Raw genomic sequence first — 24900 nt, 5'->3', positions numbered from 1 at the left:
GTGTCATGTCTTCACACGTGGCATATTCCTTCTCTCAAATGCTTCCGCTAAGTAGTTGTCCTTCTTTTTAATTCTTGTATCGCTGGGATAATATTCATTTTGAGTTGTTGATTGTTGAGATACTCTGATTTTATTCGTGCTATTCTCATTTGTTTCGAGCTATGGTCGAGTTGTGTTGTTTTTCCCTTTCTTCTCCGCTTCTTTAATCCTCACCTAGTCGCAATCAACCGTGTTTTCTATCCTTAGAAAATGCGGGCGTGACAATATTAGTTATACTTTGATCATCTCCCTACTTTATATTCAAAAAAATTACACTAAATTGAAATTAAAATACACTTCACCTACTTTAATAAAATTAAAATATAAATCGAAACATATTTAAAAATATCACAACTACAAAAAAATACCACAATGCACATATAAAACAACAATTAAAAATTCAAGAATAAAAATTTGTGTATTGTTCCCACAAATGATCAACTAGCGCATTTCGAAGTTCCATTTAAGCATTTTTATTTCTTATAGCGTCTTGTCTAGTCTTGAAATCGAGCTTCTTCATTATTGTAATTTTTTATTCATCTTTTAATTCACATTAATGAAATAATAATGGAATGATTTGCAATATCTCATAAATTTTTGTAGCAATATTTAGTTTTGTACTTTTGTTATGTTGAAAAACCCAAAAAGAATTTGAGTTTGGTGTACGCATTGGATTGGAGATAGTTTCTACATCAAAAGCTCAAAAGAAAAAATAAATTTAGCTATCTTTGCTAACATAGTACTCCATGATTCATAAAATGCTAATGAACGAAAACATTTTTAACATATGAAACCCCTGTAAAATCACTAGTTCGTGGATCAAAGTTGGGAATGTGATAAGCTCAGAGCACTGTTACTTAAGATGCAATCATAAGGAGCCAAGATAAGTTAATCATAGAATCATATAAAGTGTACATTAGAAATATGTATCACTCCCTGAAACCACATTCTGTAGTGATAAGAGGCTAAAAGATCGAATTGTAGCATATTCTCGAATGTGTTATTAGAAGGCAAGATTGGTATCTAGGCTGCACAATCTAAGGGTGTGTTTGATACAAAGGAAAATCCAAGAAAAACCTTGTTTTATAGTTTTATCCAATGTTTGATACATAAGAGAATCCTTTGTTTTTTTTTTAACTTCACTTCACTATCTTAGCATTTCTCAGTACAATTCCTCCCCCAAACAAAGTTTTCATGTTCACCATTGATTCTCTGGAATAGGGACATATCTTCAACACTGGCTTGAATATTTTAGGTTTCTTCATTAGCTTTCCCAATCCTCAACATGTTTAATTCAACAGTTCTGAATCTGGTCTTAGTTTTCAGTTCTCTCTGCTATCCATTCTGTACTAACTATTAGTAGTCCATCTCAGCAGCTCTTGTGTATTTGACTCTTTTGTTGCGGGCTCGATTTATTTCTACAAGTTTGTTATTTTATCTATCGTTTGTTTAGGTTTTTTCCATTTCTTTCCTATTTGCTAGATTTGTTCATTTAAGATTTTTCTGGTATTTTTCTCTGGATATTTAACATGTGGCTAAGAGAGGTGGTGTATGTAATGTTTAGGAGATGGAATAAGATTAAGATTGTTTCCTTCGGTTCTCATGAAAGGAATAAAAGACTGGTTAATGGTATTTAACAATTTTATGTAGCCATTTTTATACCAGAAAGTATGTTTGTTTTATTATTTATATGTACTATATTTCAACAAAATGCACATCCACCCAATACACAGAACAAGTGGCTCAAACAACCATACTTCACATCACAATTGTATAAAAGCAGACGGTTTCTATGAATGACATGAAACAGAAAGGCATTTATGCTTGACGGCCCATGGTCTGTTCCCCGGGGGGAATCATGACTAGGACGGGTTGGGCATTGAAGCCAGGATGTGGAAGCCTACGACGGATCTCACGCCCCTCCTGGCAAAGAGCACACGCATGGCAGAAGACATGAGTAGCAAAGTCGCAGGCCGTCTCACATTTCTCACGTTGAACTTCATCCTCTACTAAGCTTCCACAACACCCACATGATCTTGCAATGCTTCCCTGTTGTGCAAGCAATATAAGATCCATAACTCCTCTTAATATAACTCCACATAAATGAATCATGGCAAGAAAGGATGCTATCTCTCTCTCAGACACACACACACACACACACACACATACTCAAAAGGAAGTAAACAAGATTGGCTGAATGACACCAAGAACAGTGTGATACGACTACTAAATAAGTATCGCCATGTAATAGCACAAAAAGTTTTTGCAAGGATAAACTTTGCTCTTTTGTAAGTTGTAACAGTCATTCTAAACTGGTTGCAGGTTGCTCCTGAATCATAACATAGCTTGAAGAGTAGAACATAACCCGATAGCTAACCTCTAGATTAAACTTGCGGCGAATGGCTGTACGGATGGGATAGGAGAACCAAGGGGCAAGACAGTTCCAACCGAAAAAGGTGTTCCCCATCAGATACAGGCCAGTATAAGGCAAGCAGTGATTAGCAAATGTACCGGGAGACGATCCAAGCCGTTCTATATTGCTCCCGTAGAGCACACAAGGAGCCAAACTACCCAATAAACCTGCCCAATATTATAAATCCAAACAGCTCAAAGAGACCAAAAGTATAATAATACTATGACAAGAGATATATCCATCTACTATTCAAGATTGACAATATACATTGGTGGTGTTCGATTTCCAAGATAAAATAATACGGAGTACTAAGATATAATCTGGATTGAGTTGTAAGATTATTTTAGTCATATAGGGTTAGTTATGACTAATTATCCCATGATTATCCATATAGGATTGAGTTATCTAATGAATAAAAAACAATACATATTTAATCCCAGAATACAATCTTGCAAACTCTAACACCCCTATTATTGAGTAATTATCTCTGCATCACAAGCATTTCTCCAATTCTAGATGTGAATCAAGCAATATATATATCTCAAACTGTTGAAATTATCAAGGGCTTTGGGATATCCCAAATTTGTAATCAATTTTAGGAAACGATATAAATTAGCCTACTACTTTTATCTATCTTGGCCACAGACCCACAAACCAAATTCAAACAAAAAAAAACAACGATCATCAAAATTCTCGGCATATAATAAGAAACCAATGCGAAAAATTTAGTACAGTAATCTTGAACTAAAGGGGGGGAAAACAAGAAAACTCACAAACTTCAAGATCGCTACTGCAGAATTGGTCGTTCCTCCCAAGACAAGAGAAGAGACCTGAATCCCAGTGGGTCCTCTCCATCATGGGTTCAGACACGGGTAGACCGTCTGCCGTCCATCCCACCGGGATCGCCGCCACAATCTTGCCGACGGGGACGCCGGATTTCTTCTTATTTGCCGTCTCAATTTCTTCTTGATTCGGTAAAAGAGGGTGGGATTCATCAGAAATCGCCATTTGCACTAAAATTGTTAGTACTCCTTTACAAGTGGTCTGTGAATGAGCTCCCAACGAACAACTTTTGTAGTAATTTAATATTATTATTCTATGATAAGCATAGCCACGTGGAATAGTAGAAGGGAAGGAATTTGTGATTAATCATCATTTCATTTTATGGAACTCACTAGTTTGATTTTGCCAAAAACCTTGAAAAACAATTGCTTTGACACTGTTAGGAGAAAATTTTTACTACATATAACAATACGGCATTATGTCATGTCAATGCTATATCCAACTATAATATTTATTTGACAAGTAAAAATAGATTAATACAGTATTCAAATTAATTCTACGTCTGTCATTCACTTTGTTTTGGAAATATAGCATTGCTAAGAGCATCCACAACTGCAGCCGTCCCGGCGGACGTTCGACAGGCGTGCCAGACGTCCGCGCGGGACATCCGCCATTAGGCGTGGGAGGGACGGATGAGGACGTCCGCTACGGACACCTGCGAATTAGAGAACAGTTGCGGTCCGTTACGTCCAGGGAGATAAATGGCGCGATACAAGAGGCCTTGCAGTAGCAGCAGCCGGCGGTACCTCAACCCATCTATCGTCGAACTATAGTACCCCGGGACCACATCGCTGCACACCGTCGGTTGTATGAGGACTACTTCGCTCCGGAGCCGCGGTTTGGGGAGAACATGTTCCGACGACGTTTTAGGATGCATCGTCCGCTATTTCTGCGTATCGTGGGCTCTTTAGAGTGCCGATACGAGTATTTCAGGATGAGGGAGGATGCGATTGGTAAACCCGGCCGCACGCCCATACAGAAGTGCACTACCGCAATCAGGCAGATGGCATACGGAGGTGCGGCCAACATGTTCGATGAGTACCTCCACATCGGCGAGACGACTGCCCGCGATTGTCTGAAGTATTTTTGTGAGGGCGTTAGGGAGATATTCGGGGATAAGTATCTTCGGAAGCCTACCCCCGAAGATTGCCAAGCTCTGATAGATATGCACGGGAGTCAGCACGGGTTTCCGGGAATGTTGGGCAGCATAGATTGTATGCATTGGGAGTGGAAGAACTGCCCCGCTGCCTAGAAAGGGGTGTACACTACCGGTTTCAAGTGCAAGAATCCCACGATGATCCTTGAAGCGGTAGCTGACTACCGGCTGTGGATTTGGCATGCCTATTTTGGAGTAGCCGGGTCGAACAACGACATTAATGTCCTCCAGTCATCGCCCCTTTTCAACGACCAGTGCATGGGTGTTGGTCTGGCCGTCAGTTTCGTCCCCAGCGGCAACCAGCACAATATGGACTATTATTTGGCGGATAGGATATACCCTATGTGGCCCGTCTTTATGAAGACGATCAGATGCCCAACAGAAGAAAAGAAGATCTATTTTGCGGGTCGTCACGAGGCAGCGCGCAAGGGTGTGGAGCGGGCGTTTGGTTTGCTCTAGGCTCGATGGGCGGCAGTGAAGGATACATCACGGCTGTGGTATATTGACAGCATAGCTGATATCATGTACACATGTATTATCATGCACAGCATGATTGTCGAAGATGAAGGTCCAACACTGACTGATTGGGCCAATGATGATGTTGATGCTGCCGGTCCAAGCCACGGCGTGCATTTGCCAACATGCGCCAACGACAAGCCCATATTCGATTCCAGAACGATATAATTGAAGAGCTATGGAAGCGGATGGGTCGTCGTTGATATTTAGAATGTAATTTGTTTATACTTTTTTTGTTGAAATGTACTTTTTTTATTTAATGAAATTATCATTGCACTTTCTCCGTCCGTATTCGTGTCGAAATTTTAATTCCCTAAATTGTTTAATTTGGTGAATTTGTAATTTTTTTATTATTGTGGATGTTCGTCGGGATGTCCTTGGGGATGTCCGTCATTGTGCATTGGGATGTCCCTATGACGTGGCAGGAGGTGTTTTTGGGAAGTACGTCGGGATGTCCGCCGGGACATCCGTCCTACTGTGAATGCTCTAAAGCCAAGTACAACAAAAATGAGCTCAATGCCAAATAAATTTATTTATGCGCATATCACCGCTGCCACGTTAAGTTATGCATTTTTTTGCATTTTTATTACACCATCCATCTATATGCTAGTAACTCAATTATCAACTTTACCACTTGTACATATATATTCTCTAGTTCCAGTTACAAGTTACATAATCGTATTGAAATGTTCACATGAATTGACTAATTACTACAATTGACTTGATCTCAAATCATATAGCAAAAGGTGAATATAGGTCTAATCAAATTACTCTATCCGTTCTATATTAGTAGAGTCATTTTGTCATTTTGGTATGTTCCATAATAGTGGAATCAACACATTTCTTATTTCTACTTTCCAATCTCATACTCCATTATCTTTTTATTTAATACATTACACACATTTTTATTATTCTCTATTTAAAAAAATGTCTCTATTACTACGAGGGATTACTTACATTGAAAATGTACTCATTTGAAAAAGTTGCAAAGATAGTAGAAGCAGTACACATGAGGATTTTTCTGATATGCAATTTTATTGTATAATAATATTGCTTTGTGACTTAAATTTTATTGTATAATAATAGTGGAGTATTATTTTGTGAATTAAGTCACAAAAGAGTAGTAGGAGAAAAATAAAACCGAAATGATGTTATTTTAATTTTGAAAAAAATATTATTCACAGTAATTAAAAAGAGTAACGAAAGAAGTTTGATGAGCAGCAACCAACAAATAATAGAAAGTTAATGAAATTGATTTACCAGGCAACATCATCCCCTAACAATTAAACTGGGTTGTGAAACAGCTAGTCTTTCTCCTGTACTCGCCGGCTCCGATTTACACCTCCTTAGCCGCTGCGCATCGCCGCCAATTTTCTTCATTTCTTCAACATTTTCAGCTGAATTCTCCATCTCTTCTAATTCTTCTTCTTCTTTTTCACTATTGCTGCTTATCGCTAATTCATCCGATTTGTCTTCATTATCGAAGCCCCAAAATCGACCTCCCAAGGACGAAGATCTGTAGGGAGCAGATCTGCATCTGGTCAACATCAACGCATTTTTTGGAGGGGAATAAGTTTCCATAAATCCCCTTTTATTTTCGGCGGGGCTCTCATAATGTCCATTGCTTAGGTTTTCAATTTTGGAATCGACCTTTTTGCTGTATCCCCACCCGAAAATTGAGCTGCACTTGCAGAGCAATCCGCCTAACGGATTGTTTCCGAAGCAGAGGCTTTTCCAGCGGCGGCGTTTTTTCACGGCTCTCGTGGCCTTGGAGCGGCGGATGCGGACTTGGCCGATGCAGGTGACTTTCGGCGAGGATGGTTCTTCGATGGCTGCCGGCGCGCTTCTCCTTCCGCGGAGGTTAAATATGGGACTCGACCGCGACCTGCTCCGGCTCCGGCTCCGGCTGCCGACGTTGCTTCGCAGGAACCGCATTAGCGGCGGCGGAAACTTCTCCGCCCGTCTAGGGCTCGACAATGGCTTCGATATACTACCTTTCATTTTTTTCCTGTCAAATTTTGTGAAAATTCAGTTGCGTAAATTTACCAATTCGCTCTCTATATATAACTCATGCGTTGCATTTCGATGCGCGTATCTAGTTTGTACGTGCGTGCTGCCTCTGCCTGCTGGGGGATATTATTGTCTCTCAAAATGCGTTTACGAATACATAAATTTGAATTCAGAATTTTTAACACATTAATTATTTCGTTGTAATATACTAATATTATAACTCTACTGTAAATAAAATAAAAGGTCGTGACTAGTGCAGTAATTTTGTAATCCCTTTGTTCGTTCGTCATTTATAGTCCTATTTTGACTCGGTACCTGTTAAAAAGTTGTTTCACTTTGTGGAAAAAAATGCAAAAATAAATTAATGGAATGTTGACTTCGTTTTTAAATATTAATTTTATAATAGAATGTGAGTGTAATAATTTAGATGAATCATGGGGTCTATCTAGTTAAAATAAAAGTTGATAAATGAAACTTTAAATCATGGATACTCAAAATAGTAAAATGTGAAATTATTTTACTGACCGGGATAGTAATTAATGCATTCAAGGTGGTTGCTATGATGCGGCTAAGGCATATCTCACAATTTAAATTTATTTTTATTTTTATTTTTATATTGATATTGATGTGGTACTGGTACGTGGAGTATAATTTTATTAGTGGTTTTCCGTAAAAAAATATACTACTAAAACAAGATTTTTTTGCTATTATCTTCGTAAAAGATGATTTTGATAAGATATTTTTGTTTTCATCGTTAGAGACAGTACTATTAGAATGTGTAGTCTATGTTTATAAATTGTATCAAACTTACTAACACGTTGAGTTTGGATTTCTTGTGCTTTTATACATCGAATTGGACCAATTTATGGCTCTACATTACCACTCTATTTCTATTTATTGATTTGTTGTTGAAAATAACATGTTGCATGTCATTATCACCTTATCAATATAAGCGAGAATGCTACCAAACGAAATAAAGGCATATCTTATCTCAAGCTTCGATCCTAATTGAATGTGTCACCATATAAATATTACTCCATTAATTATAAACTTACATATATGCATCACTACACTTATTTTAAAAGGGGTAGGGCTCTATAAGTGGGTTTGGGCACTAGTTACGCAACCTTTATTATTGGAATTAATGGAGCCGATTGAAGTGGGATACTTGCACCCCACTTTTTATTCATTCATCATATTTACTCTTTTATAGTTTTATTAAATTTTTTGGGTTTTTATCTAATTTCATAAGCATCAGCTAATTGTAGTTTGCATCACATTCCAGCTCTAGATATACACCTATACTATATAGCATAATATTGTTTTGAAATAGGAGATGAAAGTATAAATTAATGCAGAGCATATAGCGGTCATTTTGGGGTTTGAAGGGTAAAATGAGATAGTAAAATTAAAATGGGTATTCTCCAGACTCACTTTATTCTGTTTTTACTGTTCATTTTGTATGTTTTTATTGCCCCACTCAACTAGTCTATAGGGACAATACAAGACATGAGACAGAATACAGAAGCCACTTTTGTGTTATTTCTGTGTGGTAAACTTTATGTACATATTTACGTTTTCCACAAATTTTTTTACCAGGATCAAACTCTAATGGATCAGTAAATATGTATACCAATTTTGACCCATTTCACCGAGGTAATAACTAAGAATATTTATTGGGCACCGGAAGATGGGAATTTGGTATGAGTGATTGGGTAGAGTTTGATGAAGGGAGGGCTAGTTGGCACCACCAACATGTTCGACGATCTTCTAACAAAGAATGATGAATTTAGGCATAAATTTGAAGAAAGTTAATTGATTGCAAAAGACACTGGTGGTGGGGTTGCTTTCCAAAACCTTGCACACAACTGCAACTTCGATTAGACATGCAAACAACTTTTTCTATTTAACCTTTCTCCATTGTATTTTGTGCTCAAATATTTGGTAGCCCCCACTCTGCTTTTTCCAAAAGTCAATAACATCTTCCCACCACAGGTTAAAAAAGTCAACTCTCTCAAGATACATTATAAAGTAGTAGTAGTAGTAAGATCGAAACTGAGATATATCAACAACACATCAACGATATTGTTATTCTTTGGGAACTAGAAGCTTCCATTGAAGATCAATCAAAAAATTATCAAAGGGATTAGATTAATGTAGTGTTCGTGCATGTTTGTTATGATTCCGTCTGAAAAACAATCTGTTTTTAAACTTTGATATTTGTTTGATTTTTTAATCAAATTACGAAAGTAATCATAATCGTAAAAACATGAAAGTAATAAGTACAACTTTTCAAGATTCTGATTTCCCATTTTTTTTTACAAAAATAGAAAATGGACATTTTGAGTGAGACAAACTACAAAGGAAATGAGAACATCTTAAGTGGGACGGAAAAAGTATTTTTATTAGTTTATACTACTACTACTATAATAATGTTATTATTATTATTATTATTATCCATTATATTATAAATTAATAATTAATTAGCAAATTCTGAATATATTTTAGAATTATGAATCATGCTTGATTATAAAATAAAAAATAAAAATATAATCACAATTTTAATTCTAATTCTAATCATAATTATTATTATTAATTATATATAGATGTTATTAAAACTAACAATTAATATTTTATTCCAATTAGTATAATATATTTATTTAAATTATGAATAATAGTACAAAATTAAGCCTATACTTATTATTATTATTATTATTATTATTATTATTATTTTATTATAAATTAATAACTAAGAAAGTCTTGATAAAAATTTGAAATTATGAACTATGTTCTATTATAATATCAATAAATAACTAGAATCACTGATGAAGCCACGTTTAGGCCATGGGGGCTCATGGCCCACCCATCATTTTCCCATTTACCTATATATATTATATGCAAACTGTAATTTACGTATAATTTCAGTGGCGTAGTTGGTTGTGAATGCTGCCTTGTGAACCGTATGTCCCGTGGGTGACTCCATTTGGCGTCATTTTCTTCATCCTTTTGTTTATGCAGCTTTTCTCTCTTTTATATTAGTACTACAATTAATGCATTATAATGTCGATTTGTTACTATATTCCATTAATATCTCTTCATAATCCATCATTATACTTATAATAAAAAAAATTTAAAATTATTTTACTTGTAAACTTTATGTTTTTATTTATATTTTCTAGGTTGGACATTTAAACATCATCAACAATTCGTTTTCATCCATATACATACATAAAAATTTAAAATATTGATTATTTCGAGCTTCCGATGTCACCTACATCAACTATTAATCGTGACTTGGGCACAGCGTAAAAATTCTGGCTTCGCCACGAACTACAATAAATTATTATATTATTATAGTATTATATTATTATTATAAGCCATACCAAACTGGGAAAATCTTAATTTAATTATTAAAGTGATGAATTAGAAAAATAATGAATAAATTAGATATAGTAATAGAAAAATACTTAGTTAGTAGGTTGATTCGTTAATTCAATAATTATAACTATTACCTAATTGAATTTAATTAATTAATAGTACTCCATAAATTTAAAATCTTATCAACTTTCTTAATATTTTCAAATTAGTAATCTATCAAAATCACATTCCTAAGGGATTCTTGTGCCTAATTAATTGTTTATTTTATGTCAGGGATGATTTAGAATTTTACAAAGTTGTTAGTATCCCCCAAAATTTCAATAAAATAATTTTCTTACCTTGGTTGCAACCACTGCATCCCCTTCCCGCCTCCACCTCTGATTTGCCACCGCCGCCCTACCTATTCCAATAAATCTCCCCTACTCAAATTCTCCACCAAAAATGCGTCCACCATCCGTCGACGTTGCTGTATAGGTAATTTTTTCCGTTATTTGGTGTTGAGTCAAGAGGTAAGATTCTCAGGTGCTCGGCTTATTAGTTACTCCATTAATGTTTTTACTTTTCACAAATTGGGTGTCGACTTTTCGAATGGTCTGATTATTTATATGCTTGCAATGGTTGTTTCATATGAATCCTGCATCACTATCTATTGTTCATTCAGTTGTTAACTATAATTGTTAACTAATTTCTTTTAAAAAAAAACTGTTTAACCTAGACCTAGTATGGAAGACCAAAGGAGACGTAGCCTGGAAGCTCTAGAGAGACGATTTTCTCAAGCAAAGTCAGAGGTTCAGTCACAGCAACAGATGAGCAAGAAAAGGCCAGCTGAAGATAAGAAAACATTTTTTGTAGATTCACCACTCAATAAGCCCCTCTCGATATCTTCATCTAAAAAAGGTTTATCTTTTAGTATGATTATGTTCTTCATCTTGTTATTTTAAGTTTCTTGCTGTACCATTACCTGTTGGGATGATTAGTTCTCAGTTAGCAAATTACATTCTTAAAATATAACTAATTGCAGCTGCATAATACTTTTCCTTCTCCAATAAAGTATGTATATCTAAACATAGTCTGCTATTGATTAGTTTGGGTGTTACTCATGTTTATTGTCAAACTTTTATGTTGTGATCAAAGGGACTCTTTCACATGATTGTTATGGTGAGAAGTGATACATGTAATTGAAACTTTAGTGTTATTATCTGTGAAACAATAGTACTATGTTTTAATTTTGCGAATTCTTCGAAGAGAATGTCATTTCAAGTTTTAAAGTCTTTAGCATGATCCTCTTGTCTGATATCATGTGCCTCCCTGGATTTGCTATGCAGGCAACTTTTCTTTTCCAGATCGTACTTCTAAAGAAGGTATTGTTGTGCAAAAAAAAATGGTGCCTGTTCGGATTTGAGTTTGATAAAGATCTCTTAATATTAACCACCTTATTTTACAGATACAGAAGTAAATGAGCCTGCCTACTTGAAGCTTTCTCACTTTGTTCATGAAAACTTGCTACCAACTGGTGTACAAGTTAGTGTCACATTTGACTCTGAGCATCTGTGTTGTCATTTGCATTGATTTTAACTTGAAATCAAGTTAACAATTACTTCTCTATTTACTCTATTTGTGCAGGTTTCTGAAGGTAAAGTCACAGTTAATGGAGTTTTACATGAGCTTTTCCAACATGGTGATTCAGCTAAGAAATACATGCAGGGATCCAAAAATATAAAAATCGAGAATACAATACTGCTTGATAATTTTGTCCAGAGAAGTGGCAGTTCAAATTCTGGTCATATGAGAGCACAACAACATGGCTCAAAACGCTCTATAAAGCATATGTCCCTGAAGCAACATAAGAGTATTGGAACATTTGATTTGCCGAAAGCATTCCACAAGTCAGTTCACTATCCAGTTATGTGTTGCTCTTTGTGAGGCCTGCCTCAAGCAATGTTAATATATTTGTGCCTGTGTTTGTTTTTCATACTTAGTTCGTACTACTTAATATGCAAACTTGTAGCATGTTCTTTATTTGTAGAAGATAAGTAGATTTACGAGGAAGGTGTTTGGTTTTTCGCTTGTGTGATTGCAATGCTAATATATATGTAGTGATTGCAATTTGACATATCATTCACGTAAAATATGCTTCTGTGATGATCCACCAATAAGTGGATTTATGAGGAAGGTGTTTGGTTTTTCGCTTGTTTTGCCTTTTTATTCTTTATTGGGTACGTTTAAAGTTATGGTTTGCATGCGTCTTCCTGGGATGCGTGTGTAACCACTCGTTGGATAGATAGGTTTACCAGATACTTTTCTCGTAAGAAATCCAACCTTCATTGACTGTCATAGGAATCAGTCCTTGCTTTTCTTGTAATGCCTGAATTTATTTTGCTGAATTTTCAGCTTTGACATCTTTAAAGCTATGCATGAAAAGTGGAAATCCTATATACAGAAGCTTCTTAAAATTGCTGGGTTAGTTTTTATGCTATTTTCATCTTTTAGTAATGCTTTATCTCATAATGTATGCAAGGTTGTATTCTTGAATGCAGGAGAGAACAGTTGGCTCAGTGCTTCCTTAATGTCGACCTACACGGTGCAATCATTTTAGGTTCGAAAACTTACTCATTCCTCAACTGTTGTCTAGTAAATCTCAAATAATACTTCACCGTGATAGTCACAGTATGCTTGATGTAAATTAGGACTTTAACCATTGGTGTCTGTGTAGTTGTTCAGTGTAAAACTGCTGCCTACGTTGGGTTACATGGCATCATGGTTCGAGAAACTAAAGAAACATTTGGAATTGTTACGCAGGACAGCAAATTCGAAGGTAGTAATTTTTCTCCCCAGCAGAACATGATGGTTATCTTTAAGATATATTCATCTTTTGTTTGGTTCAAATTGTTTGACTGATTTCATGAATTCGGTTTTTAATTTGCAGTGGTGCCCAAAAAGTTATCTGTTTTTATGCTCGAAGCTAATCACTGGAAGATTACATTGAATGGAGATAAACTTGTATCCAGAAACTTGGTCCCATAATTTTTGCTATGAGTGAGTTCTCCACTTTAATGTTTTTGAGTAAATATCAGTTAGAGCCTCAATACTTAGGTTGAACACCTAATATCAGTTCGAATGCCAACAGCTGGCAGAAGAAGCCGACATGCTTGATAATTTGGCGAATACCGATATATAGGACACGACATGCTTGATAATTTTAGAAATTTTTGGTGAGAATTTTCTCTACCTCCTGGTCTTGGAGGCATTCGAACTAGATGCTATTGAGCTCACGCTCAGATTCGTAGAAGTACGTTCTACTTCAACACCATTAGCTCCACAACCATCGACAATTTCAGTATCATTACCCACGATTGGTCGACCATGTTCCCGGATCAGCTCCTCGAATTAAGAAGAAAAAAGTTACTCGTCCACGACACATGTGGATGTGGTCGACCGATATGAACTGGACAACATCCTCGTCATTGTTGTCATAATGTCATCATTACATTCAGTATGTAGAAGACAATCTTTCAAGCTTTGAGGTGTCTGGGCTTTCTGCTGCTCCAGCCAAGTTCTCCTGACCCTGATTGGCGGCCGATCCGTCGTGTTCTCCCCTGTTGTAGCCAAGTTATAAAACTGATCCAGTAGATATAATTCTGTTATTTTTCTTACTTCATGCAATTGTTTATTTCAAAGAATTTTGGTGAGTAATTTTTCAAATAATTAGAATCAAACCTTTTGAATAGCTTGGACTTTAGCTTTGATTAATACTCCCTCCGTCCCACTTTAGGAGTCCCGGTCACTTTTGCACACCCATTTTGTAATAATCATAATAAATAGTTAAAGTTGAGAAATGGTAAAGTAAGAGAGATAATAATGTAGAGAAGACTCTTCGCTATATTATTTTCTCTCTTACTTTACCATTTCTCCACTTTAACTATTTATTATGATTTTTATAAAATGGGTGTGCAAAAGTGACCATGACTTCTAAAGTGGGACGGAGGGAGTACTATTTATTAATTCATTCCAGGCCCGGAGTATATTTGGTAGGCATTTTCATGGTGGATGATAGAGAGATACTGAAATTTATTGTAGGCTGATGAGATTAGTCTGTTAGTAGTTGAACCTGAATATGATAATTTTCATTGAGGTGGAATTTACATTATACTACTATGTTATTATGCAACAGTGGGGATCATTTATTCCTTCATTCTAAGCAAAGCAAAGCTGAGTAGTAATTAATTTTCTGTGTTCTTATAATAATGATTTTAATGGGTGTTTATTTCTTCAAGTCTCAGACTTGTGAATTTTCTAAGTTCATGATACCTAATCTTTCTGCAATTAATCACCACTTTATGCATATAATTGAGATCGAAAACTACATTTGCCTGATGTTACTACTAGCATTTTTACAAAATTTAATGAGACGTGTGATACTTTATAAGCTCTTAAATTTCTAAAGATGTTCTTCGCTTATTGAAATAAAATATTAATGTATAGGGGTGCGTGTGCAACCAACTCTTTTGTACACAACTAATCCGAAACATACTCTCCCCGTCCCCCATTAGTTGACTCCGTTTGATTTGACATGAATTTTGATAAATATAGGGAAAAGTAAGTGGAAAAATTAAGTTAGTGAAATAAAATACGAGTGAAATAAAATAAATTAGTGGAATATCATATGTGAAATGTAAAAGTGCTAAGTAATTAGGGACAGATGAAAAAGAAAATTTATGCCAATAATAATCCATTGGATCGGGATCTAGACGACTAATATTAATTTTAAAGCATTGCATTGTAGTTATATAAAAGTTGCATTACGAGTTGATGCAGTATTTTTTTTATTAGTACTAAAATCAACAGCAAATATTAAATATAGAGATATCAATGTTAAAGATAAAAAATAAGATATCAAACACAAGAACGAATAGTTAATCCGAGTAATTATAAAGTTTCATATACTACATGGATGGTTCTCAATTTTTGAGTTTTTCAATTACCTAAAACAAGTAAAATTTAATAATAGGAGTACTCCGTAGTAATTAAATAACATAGATAAATAGGACAAGAAGGAATTCTAGACACATGCTTTAATTGACTCCACTGTTTATTGATGTTTAATTTAGATATCTTAATTGACGTTTATTAATGCCTGCATATGATGCATTGATATTTAGTGGAGTAATTATTTAAATATACTGCTAATTTTTTTCTTAAATTGTTAACTTACTAATTCATTAAAGCAGTATATTAAAAATATTAACACAATCACATTAAAATATTTATAAAATTTTGAATTGACATTTTAAGTATTAATGTCAACATAATTTATTAAAATATCAACTAAGTTTATGTTGACATTTTAATAGCATCGTATTGACATTTTTAATACACTGAGGGTTAGCAACTTAAGAAAGTTACTTGTTATCACACATCCATCCATGTATATATGCCGTGAGTGAGTATGTTCTTGTTTAATCCATTTTAAAATTATTTTTTTATGAAGGTTGTTAAATTTATAAATTATATAAAAATCAAAATTTAATTAATTCTTTTATTCCTTTATTTTCATTTATTTGATGCATACAAATTGTAAAGTAAAACAAAATTTTGATTTATTTTATTCATTTGTCCTATGGTATAGAAAAAATGGATACTTAAGCTTTATTTTTATATATGATTTATAAAATTAATAATATAGTTTAATATATTAGAAATAAATTAAATTGATAAAATAAAAACTGATGCGAACTAAATACAATATCTCATCTATTTGTGATATATTGATTACGCCATCGGGTGTAAATGTAACTTTGTGATACAGACTAAACAGGATAACTCATCCAAAAAGACAAGTAGTCTGTTAGGAGAGAGAGCTCATTTAGTCTATATACCACACATTTGTTGTTCTCACAACCGATGTGGGAATTGAGTCCATAACATTCGACCCTCCTTTAAGGGCCAACGTCCTCGTTGGTCACGGCCACGTTGGTCACGGCTGGTTCTTTGCTAGGCCACCACTCCGAGTTCTCGTTGGTCACTGCCAAGTTGGTCACGGCGGATTCTTTGCCCGGCCACCACTCCGTGGGTCACCACTCCGAGCGGTCCCAAACGCACTCGTTGGTCACGGCGAGTTCGTTGCCCGGCCACCACTCCGAGTCGTTTGGGCTCTCAATGAAAGCACCAATTGATACAGACCAAACAGGATAACTCATTCTAAAAGACTAGTCTGTTAGGAGAAAGTCCATTTATTCTATATACCCCATATTTGTTGTTCTCACAATCAATGTGGAAATTTAGTCTGTAACCGTTTGTGGCTTATATTTTATTAGTATTTGTTTGTTAGTAGGTAGGTAAATTTAAAGCAAGTCAAAATATTGGAATTGTGCTACCACGTCCGTCAACTTCTTTAAACTAATACCACTACTAAAATGGCTAGGGTCGAAAAGAAAAATATAGTTGAGCCCCAAACCCCACCTTGAGATTTAGTGGGGCAACAGAATATATAGTTGATGGTTTGGCGAATTTTTGATGGTGATGAATGCAGGAAAATACAGATCACGACACAGAGATTTACGTGGTTCGATTTACTGAGGTAAATCTACGTCCACGGGAAGAAAAGAGGGCAGAGTTGTATTGCTTGATCTGTTTTCTACAGCTTACAATACAGACTTGCTATTTGATATCTTATCTCTAGAGAGCTTCTTTAGAACTTTTACCCCTTTCTATCTGATCTAAGTTCTATTTATACATTGAACTAAGATCGTGGCTTGCATCACAACTAATGATGGTTGTGGATGTCGTGGAGGTCATGGAGATCCTGCATGGGTCCACTATCTTGCATGAGATCCTGCATGAGTCCACTATCTCTGTACTTGGTCCACTATCCTGCATGTGATCCTGCATGAGTTGACTATCTTCCAGTTCGGTCGAATACTGAGACCGAACTGCTGAACTATTGCCGAGCAGCTTTTGCCGATCTGAGAGTAGAGCTTGATTGGTCGGCTTTTACCGAGCCGTAGGCTGGGGCCGAACTCTTTGGTAATGCCGAACTGATTGGTCGGCTTTTACCGAGCTGTAGGCTAGGGCCGAACTCTTTGGTAATGCCGAACTGATACTCTTCCTTGGGCTTTGGGCTGATGGGCCGTCACTGCTATTGGGCTTGTTTAGTACGTACTCCATCACTACCCTCCCCGAAAAGCGAAGTGAATCACTTCGGCGAAGCGAGTCACTTCGGTATTCTGGATCTGGATAAAGGTACGGGGGAGGCTGACGTCAGGGGACGTGCCTTGCGCGTGACTGCATTAAATGCGACAGTAAAATCCGGCCGTTGAATCCTGAAAAGGTGGGATTCGAAACGGTGCGATGATTTTGAAATCTTCTCCGAATCTGATAAATACGTCCTTTCTTCATCAGTTGAACACTTTTACTATTGCTTCTTCTGCAATCTCTCTCTTTTGCGTAAAAATTTCCTTCCGCTTTCAAGAATTTCTTCAGAATTTCTTCAGATTTTGCGAAGAGTAAGAACCATGTCTTCTTCTTCTTCTTCTGAGTTAGGTAGCGGTAGGAAAGGGGGCAAGGGGTCTTCTAGCCGGAAAGAGTCCGGGGAGAAGACTGTAGAATACTTTCACAGCGTCTTGAGTAAGGACACCGTGATATCTCTACACGAAAAATATCTTCTTCCCGGGGGGAAGGCGGTGGTTCCCGACGATGATCATAGGGCTAACGACCCGCCGGAGGGTTATGCCACCGTTTACGAAGCCTGCTTAGAATGCGGGCTTCGTTTCCCTCTTCCCCCACCTTTTGCAGAGCTTCTTGATTTTTTTCAACTCCCTTTAGGTCAGGTGACTCCGAATTCTTGGAGGCACTTGTCGGCTTTTGCTGCCGAACTCCGTAGTCTAGATAAGGATCTGTCTCTGCGGGCAATCCTTAATTTTTTCCAGTTTAAAAGGAAGGGATCTTGGTTTTACTTGATCCCCTTACAGCCTTTTAGGGCCTTCTGCAAAACCAAGTGGCCGAAATGGCAAAACCGTTTCTTTTTTTATAATAGGACTTCGGCTCCGGGCTTTCCTTGGAGAGGGCCGAAGTCCGTGATTCCCCATCCTCGGTTAGAACCGTTGGCCGAGCTCGAGGGCGAGCTCAATAAGATTCCTATGATTAGGAAACAATACTCGGAAACTGAGCTCGTCAAGGGCGACCTCGTGTTCAATATCTCGTCTTCGGACGAAGAGACTGAGGGTGAGGATTTCTTTTTTATGCCTTACTGCTTTAGCGGCGAAAACTAACCTTGTTTCCTTGTTTTTCGGTAGTGAACATATTGAATAAGCTGAGCCGCAAATCTTCGGAGTCCAAGGAGCCGGAGAGGCCGAAAACCACCAGCTCGGCGTCTGATGCCGAGAGGACTCCGAAAAGGCAAAAAACCTCTTCGGATCCGAAGAAGCCGGAGTCAACTTCGGCAAAGGGGAAGGGGAAGGCCCAGAAGCCCCCGAGAGCGCCAGAGAAAGACGTGGTCTTGGCGCCTCCTTCGGAACATATCTGTGAGCCCTTTTTATGGCCCACGGACTTTGCCGAGGTGAATTCTCTTCTTGATTTTCTGGCCTTGCTTTTTTCCTGTATTTTTTGTGGCCCCTCTGTTGACTTATTGCTTTTTCCATTTTCAGAGGAACGATATGCTCTCCAAGCTCGTCGCCGTCGAACTCTCCAAAGCGTCCAATGACTATGCTGAGATGCAGAGGAAGTTGGCGGCTGCTTGTCATCGGGCCGAACAGGCTGAGGCTAACTTTGAGAAGGCCAGAGCTGCTAGGATTTCGGCCCAGGATGAAGCTCAGTTTGCCAAAAACCAGCTCGTCATCCAGCGAGAGCAGACGAAACGGAGGGATGCTGCTGCCGTGGTTGCCCAAGGGGAGGTTCTCCGTGCTTTCGCGGAGAAACTCTTTCTGAGCAACCAATTTTCAGCCTTTGTCGGTGATCTGCTGAAACTGATGACCGATAAAGCCGAGCAGGGTCCCGAAGTCATCCTGCCGCTGTACGGCCGAGAGATAGCAGCTCGGCTTCAGAGTCTGCCGGTGCTTGAGGAGCTTGCTTCGTCCTCGGTCCTGCTTTCTGCAGACCAAGTTCGTAGTTGCCGAGCTGACCGCGATGAGAACATGGAGGCTATCTTTGCCTCCATAGGGTCAGTTTCACCCGCTCCAATTTTCCATGGAGAGGGTGAGACCGAGCAGCATGAGCGGCAGACCGGCGATGAGCAGGCCGAGCAGGAGGCGCAGCAGATCGGCTACGGTGGCGCCGAGCAGGCTGGGGAGAGCAGGGAGGCCGAGGCTGAAGCTGAAGCAGACAAGGAGAAGGAAGCTGAACCTCACCGAGAAGGCGGAGACGAAGCTAGCGGAGTATGATTTCATCTTCCTTCTCTTAGTTTAGTTTCTTCCTTCTTGTAAAACGGCCTTGAAGCCCTTGTGTAGAAAATTTTTTTTCTTATGAATGAAAAAATTCTTCTTTCTGCTCTTGTGTCTTCGTATAGCCTTTCGTACTCTCTTACTCCTGTTGTGGTTTACTACCTGCTCGGTAAGCTGAAATGCCGAACCGACGTAGCTGCTTTGTATTCTTAACTCTCAAGGAGCTGGAGGTACTTCACTGGAAGCGGCTGTACTCTTCGGCTTTAGACGAAGCTGAGAAAAGAGCTATAGCTGACCAGATGAAGAATGACGAACTCTTGGCTCGTTCAATGAAGCTGGAGGCCGATAATAAGGACTTAGAGTCCGAAAAGAAGGATCTGGAGGCCGAGCTGAACACTGCCGTCGCTGAGAGGACTGCGTATGAGGATTTCATCTGCAGGCGTGGGGGAATGACCATCTCTGAAGTTCAGGAACGAGTTGACGAACTGTGGGAGGAATATCATGTACTCCGGAGGAACAATGCGCTGGAGAGCTCGGCTTGCCAACAAGTCGTGAAATCATTGCGGCGCTGGGCTTCTCGGTACGACATCATTCTTTCCCGGCGTCCCTCAATCGAGAGATTCCTTAGGCATTTCCCGTCAACAGATGGTCACACTCCAGCTCAAACCCCTGATTCACTTGCTCAAAACCTTACTCCAAGTCAGCAACGAACTCAGGAACAGCCGGAAACGTCAAGACAAGGACGGACTGAAGTTCGTAGAGGAGCTGTGATTATGAGTGAGCAAGATCAACGAATGCTTCGTGAAGAGACTCTTCGCCGCCGAGGTGCTAGAGCTTCCCGGGCTCAGGGAAGAGGTGGTAGGTCGATTAGAGCATCTCGTCGACCTGCTTATTCTTCAGCTGCCGAGAACGCCCGAACTCGGCTTCACGAGGATTTTGTGAATAGGTGGCTCAACTTTAGCAACCCCGGACAGTAGAATAGTCCTTTGTAATAGCGTAACGCCATTTTGTAGGGTAGCGGAGTTGTATGCCGAACAAGATTTGAAAAATGAAATTTTGTTTTCGCTTCTAACACTGTGTATTTACAGCTTAGCGAAAAAATTTCATCGTACTTGTCCTCGGTCTTATGAAGTAAACTTCTTTGACCGGACTTGGTCCTTGGTCTGATGAAATAAACATCTTTGACCGGACTCGTCTTTGGTCTGATGAAATAAACATCTTTGACCGGACTCGTCTTTGGTCTGATGAAATAAACATCTTTGACCGGACTCGTCTTTGGTCTGATGAAATAAACATCTTTGACCGGACTCGTCTTTGGTCTGATGAAATAAACATCTTTGACCGGACTCGTCTTTGGTCTGATGAAATAAACATCTTTGACCGGACTAAGCTTGTGTCCTAATTTGGCGAGTTTTATCGCTCGGATCGGACTTTCCGTTGTCCTAATTTGGGGATCGGACTTTCCCTTGTCCTAATTCGGCGAGTTTTATCGCGTGGATCGGACTTTCCCTTGTCCTAATTCAGGCAAGTTTTATCGCGTGAATCGAACTTTTGTTGCAGTTCGTTTCAGACGAAGTGCTTGATTCTTAAGCTGAATTGTGGTCTTGTATCCTCTTTAGAAGCTTGGACTTCACAATCGTTGGCTTATTGCAGTTCGTTTCAGACGAACTGCTTGTTTAAGCTGAATTGTGGTCTTGTATCCTCTTTAGAAGCTTTGACTCACAATCGTTGGCTTGTATATGTTCTAAGAAGGGGATCAGCCTTCGAAGAACAAGATACCTCATTAACATTTGTAAGAGACGACGCGCATAGAGACAGACAAAACACACAGACAAAACGCACAGAGACAAACAAAGACCAAGCAAACCAAAGAAAGCACATTGACCGAACAGGACTCAAGACTGACTGACCGGACTGTCTCTTACAAATGGAACTTCTTGAGGTTGGAAATGTGCCATGTTCGGGGTACCTGTTCTCCTGACATGTGAGCCAATTTGTAAGACCCTTTGCCGAGGACTTCTGACACCCGATACGGACCTTCCCATGTGGGTTCGAGCTTGCCCAGCTTTTCTGCTCGGCTTACTTCGTTGTTTCTCAAGACGAGATCTCCCACTTGAAATTGCAGCTTCTTCACCCTTTGGTTGTAATACCGGGCTACTTGCTCCTTGTACTTGGCTGCTTTTATGCATGCCAATTCTCTTCTTTCTTCGGCAAGATCTAGCTCGGCTCTCAGTCCGTCGTCATTCATTTCTGCTGAGAAATTTAGAGTTCGGGGACTGGGTATGCCGATCTCCACCGGAATCACGGCTTCAGTGCCGTACACAAGACTGTACGGAGTTTCACCGTTGGAGGTTGTGGGTGTAGTTCGGTAGGACCATAGGACTTGAGGGAGATTTTCTACCCATTGTCCTTTGGCTTGTTCTAACCGAGCTTTTAACCCTTTCACCAGGATACGATTTGTTACCTCCGTTTGTCCGTTTGCTTGTGGATGAGAGACCGAAGTGAACCGCTGTTGAATATTCAGCTCTTGGCACCAATTCTTGAACGTTTTGTCGGTGAACTGAGTCCCGTTATCCGAGATGAGGATGTGGGGTATGCCAAATCGGCACACTATGTTCTTCCAGACGAAATCCAATGCCTTCGAGCTCGTTATCGTAGCTAATGGTTCAGCTTCCACCCACTTCGTAAAGTAGTCCACGACAACGATTATGAATTTTATTTGCCGAGGAGCTTGTGGTAGTGGTCCTACTATGTCTATACCCCATTGCATAAAAGGCCAAGGGCTTTGCATAGTGGATAGATCGGTCTGCGGCATCCTTGGGATATTTGCATGGATTTGGCACTTCGGGCATGTCTTGACGAGCTGCACTGCTTCTTGTACCAAGGTTGGCCAATAATATCCCCATCTTAGAACTTTTTTAGCTAAAGCTCTAGCTCCGATGTGGCTGCCGCACGATCCTTCATGAACTTCTCTGAGGATGTAGTCCGTCTCTTCTGGCCCTATACATCGTAATAACGGCTGAAGGTAGGACTTTCTGTATAAGACTCCTCCATGAAGTTCGTACCGAAGTGCTCGGCATGTGATTTTCCGAGCTTCTCTCTTATCCTCGGGCAGTTGTCCTTGATCTAGATACTGTAAGATCGGCGTCATCCAGTTCGGCGAGCTGGTTACTGAATGTACCTCAGCTTCATCAATGCTTCGATGCATCAATTCCTCCACCTTTGAGCTTGGACATGCGGCTAACTTACTTAAAGTATCTGCTCGGCTGTTTTCTGCTCTGGGAATGCGGATTATCCGAAAATAAGAGAAACTTCGGCTAATGCTTTGCGCTTTGTCTAAATATTTCCTCATCCTCTCATCACGGGCTTCACTTGTACCCAACATGTGATTCACTATGACTTGTGAATCACAATGGATTTTGAGAGACTTGATACATAGACTTTGCGCTAGCTGGAGTCCGGCAAGGAGGGCTTCGTATTCGGCTTCGTTATTAGTGGTTGGGAATGAGAACCGAAGTGAATAGGTTACCTCGTGTCCATCGGGAGCTATAAGCAGAATACCAGCTCCACTTCCCGTTTTATTCGAAGCTCCATCTACGAATCCGCTCCAGCAGTCCGGCGGCTCTTCTTCGGATTCCAAGGGCTGTGCTAGTTCGGCATTGGCAGAATTTTTCTGTTCGGCAATGACAGGGATTGCTTGATCGAACTTGGCCTCTGCAAGAAAATCTGCCAAGGCTTGTCCCTTGATGGCTTTTCGAGGTAGGTACTCGATTGAGTGTTCTCCCAGCTCTATGGCCCATTTGGCGATTCTGCCTGATGCTTCTGGCTTGGTCAAAACTTGCCGAAGAGGCAGATCGGTTAAGACGCATACCTTGTGAGCATAGAAGTATGGCCGCAGTCTCCTTGCTGCATTTACTAACGCCAGAGCAATTTTTTCCAGAGGTTGATACCTTGTTTCTGGACCTCTTAATGCTCGGCTTGTAAAGTAGATGGGAAACTGCTTTAGGCCTTCTTCTCGTACAAGCACCGCGCTAATGGTTTGATCGGATGCCGCTAAGTATAAGAAAATCACTTCGGCATCTGTTGGAGCAGAGAGAATTGGAAGCTCGGCTAAATAACTTTTGAGCTCGTCAAAAGCCTTTTTCTGCTCGGCTCCCCACTCAAACTTTGGTGCCTTTTTTAACACTTTGAAGAACGGCAGTTGCTTTTCGGCTGCTTGGGAAAGGAATCTATTCAATGCGGCTAGACATCCAGTTAGTCTTTGCACATCGTGTATGGACTTCGGCATCGCCATGTTCTGAATAACTTGAACTTTTGAGGGATTTGCCTTGAGTCCGTCCTTTGAAACCCAACAACCCAGAAATTTTCCCGAATCTACCAAAAAGGTACATTTTTGGGGGTTGAGTTTGAGGTTGGCTTTTCGGAGCACGTCGAGAGTGGATTTGAGGTTGTCTTCGTACTCCGAAGTGCTTTTGCTTTTGACAACTATGTCGTCGACATACACTTCAACCTGTTTTCCGATTAGGTGCCGAAAAAGCTTGTCTACCATCCTTTGATAAGTGGCTCCGGCATTCTTTAAACCGAATGGCATCTTTTTATAAGCGAAAATGCCGAAATCGGTAATGAAAGCTGTTTTCGGAGCGTCACTCTCATCCATCAACACTTGGTGATATCCTTTGTATAAATCAAGAAAACAGAAAATTTCGAAGCCGATCAAAGCTTCTACTTTTTTATCTATATTCGGAAGGGGATAGCAATCTTTAGGACAGTGCTTGTTTAGATCGGTAAAATCTATGCACATCCGCCATCCTCCTTCTTTTTTCTTGATCATCACAGGATTGGCCACCCAAGAAGGATATTTCACCTCGAATAGTACATCCGCTTTTAGTAATTGGCGGACTTCGTCATGGATGACTTGGCTTCTTTCTGCCGCAAAGAGTCTTTGCTTCTGTTTTACTGGCCGGATTGAAGGATCAATATTTAACCGATGAGTGATTACCTCGGGGGGCACTCCGGTCATGTCCAACGGAGACCATGCAAAGACATCTTTGTACTCCTTGAGGAGCTGAATGGTCTTTTCCCGGAGTAGAGGCGTTCCTGCGAAGCCGATCTTGACCGTTCTGGATGGATCATCTTCGTATATCTGAACGGTCATTGAGTTCGGCTCTGAA

At 39.1% G+C, this 24900-nt stretch overlaps 3 protein-coding genes across 7 annotated transcripts; 1 reads left to right on the top strand and 2 right to left on the bottom strand.

Annotated features, from left to right (window-relative positions):
- Nucleotides 1-1698: 1698 nt before the first annotated feature.
- On the bottom strand, nucleotides 1699-3547 carry LOC121801383 (cell number regulator 8-like). Its single transcript, XM_042200864.1, has 3 exons — nucleotides 3226-3547; nucleotides 2417-2619; nucleotides 1699-2088 (listed from the first exon to the last, which is right to left on the bottom strand). Exons 1-3 carry the CDS (start codon nucleotides 3458-3460, stop codon nucleotides 1858-1860), a joined length of 669 nt encoding a protein of 222 aa, XP_042056798.1. The 5' UTR covers nucleotides 3461-3547; the 3' UTR covers nucleotides 1699-1857.
- Nucleotides 3548-6236: 2689 nt separating this feature from the next.
- On the bottom strand, nucleotides 6237-6968 carry LOC121800774. Its single transcript, XM_042200278.1, has one exon. It carries the CDS (start codon nucleotides 6966-6968, stop codon nucleotides 6237-6239), a length of 732 nt encoding a protein of 243 aa, XP_042056212.1.
- Nucleotides 6969-10591: 3623 nt separating this feature from the next.
- LOC121798991 (ribonuclease P protein subunit p29-like) lies at nucleotides 10592-14082 on the top strand. 5 transcript variants are annotated; one of them, XM_042198287.1, is made up of 10 exons: nucleotides 10592-10864; nucleotides 11071-11252; nucleotides 11681-11716; nucleotides 11800-11876; nucleotides 11979-12241; nucleotides 12747-12815; nucleotides 12893-12951; nucleotides 13069-13170; nucleotides 13282-13391; nucleotides 13468-14082. In XM_042198287.1, exons 2-9 carry the CDS (start codon nucleotides 11078-11080, stop codon nucleotides 13377-13379), a joined length of 879 nt encoding a protein of 292 aa, XP_042054221.1. In that variant the 5' UTR covers nucleotides 10592-10864; nucleotides 11071-11077; the 3' UTR covers nucleotides 13380-13391; nucleotides 13468-14082. The 5 variants fall into 5 exon arrangements, with proteins under 5 accessions (XP_042054221.1, XP_042054220.1, XP_042054218.1 ...); XM_042198285.1 differs by having other exon boundaries at nucleotides 10596-10864; nucleotides 13483-14082; XM_042198286.1 differs by having other exon boundaries at nucleotides 10594-10829; nucleotides 13282-14082.
- Nucleotides 14083-24900: the final 10818 nt, after the last annotated feature.

Source organism: Salvia splendens, chromosome 4 (assembly GCF_004379255.2).
Source record: "Salvia splendens isolate huo1 chromosome 4, SspV2, whole genome shotgun sequence".
NCBI classification, from domain to species: Eukaryota; Viridiplantae; Streptophyta; class Magnoliopsida; order Lamiales; family Lamiaceae; genus Salvia; species Salvia splendens.
The sequence above is the reverse complement of the archived record's forward strand: the minus strand, read 5'-3'. Positions and strand labels throughout refer to the sequence as shown.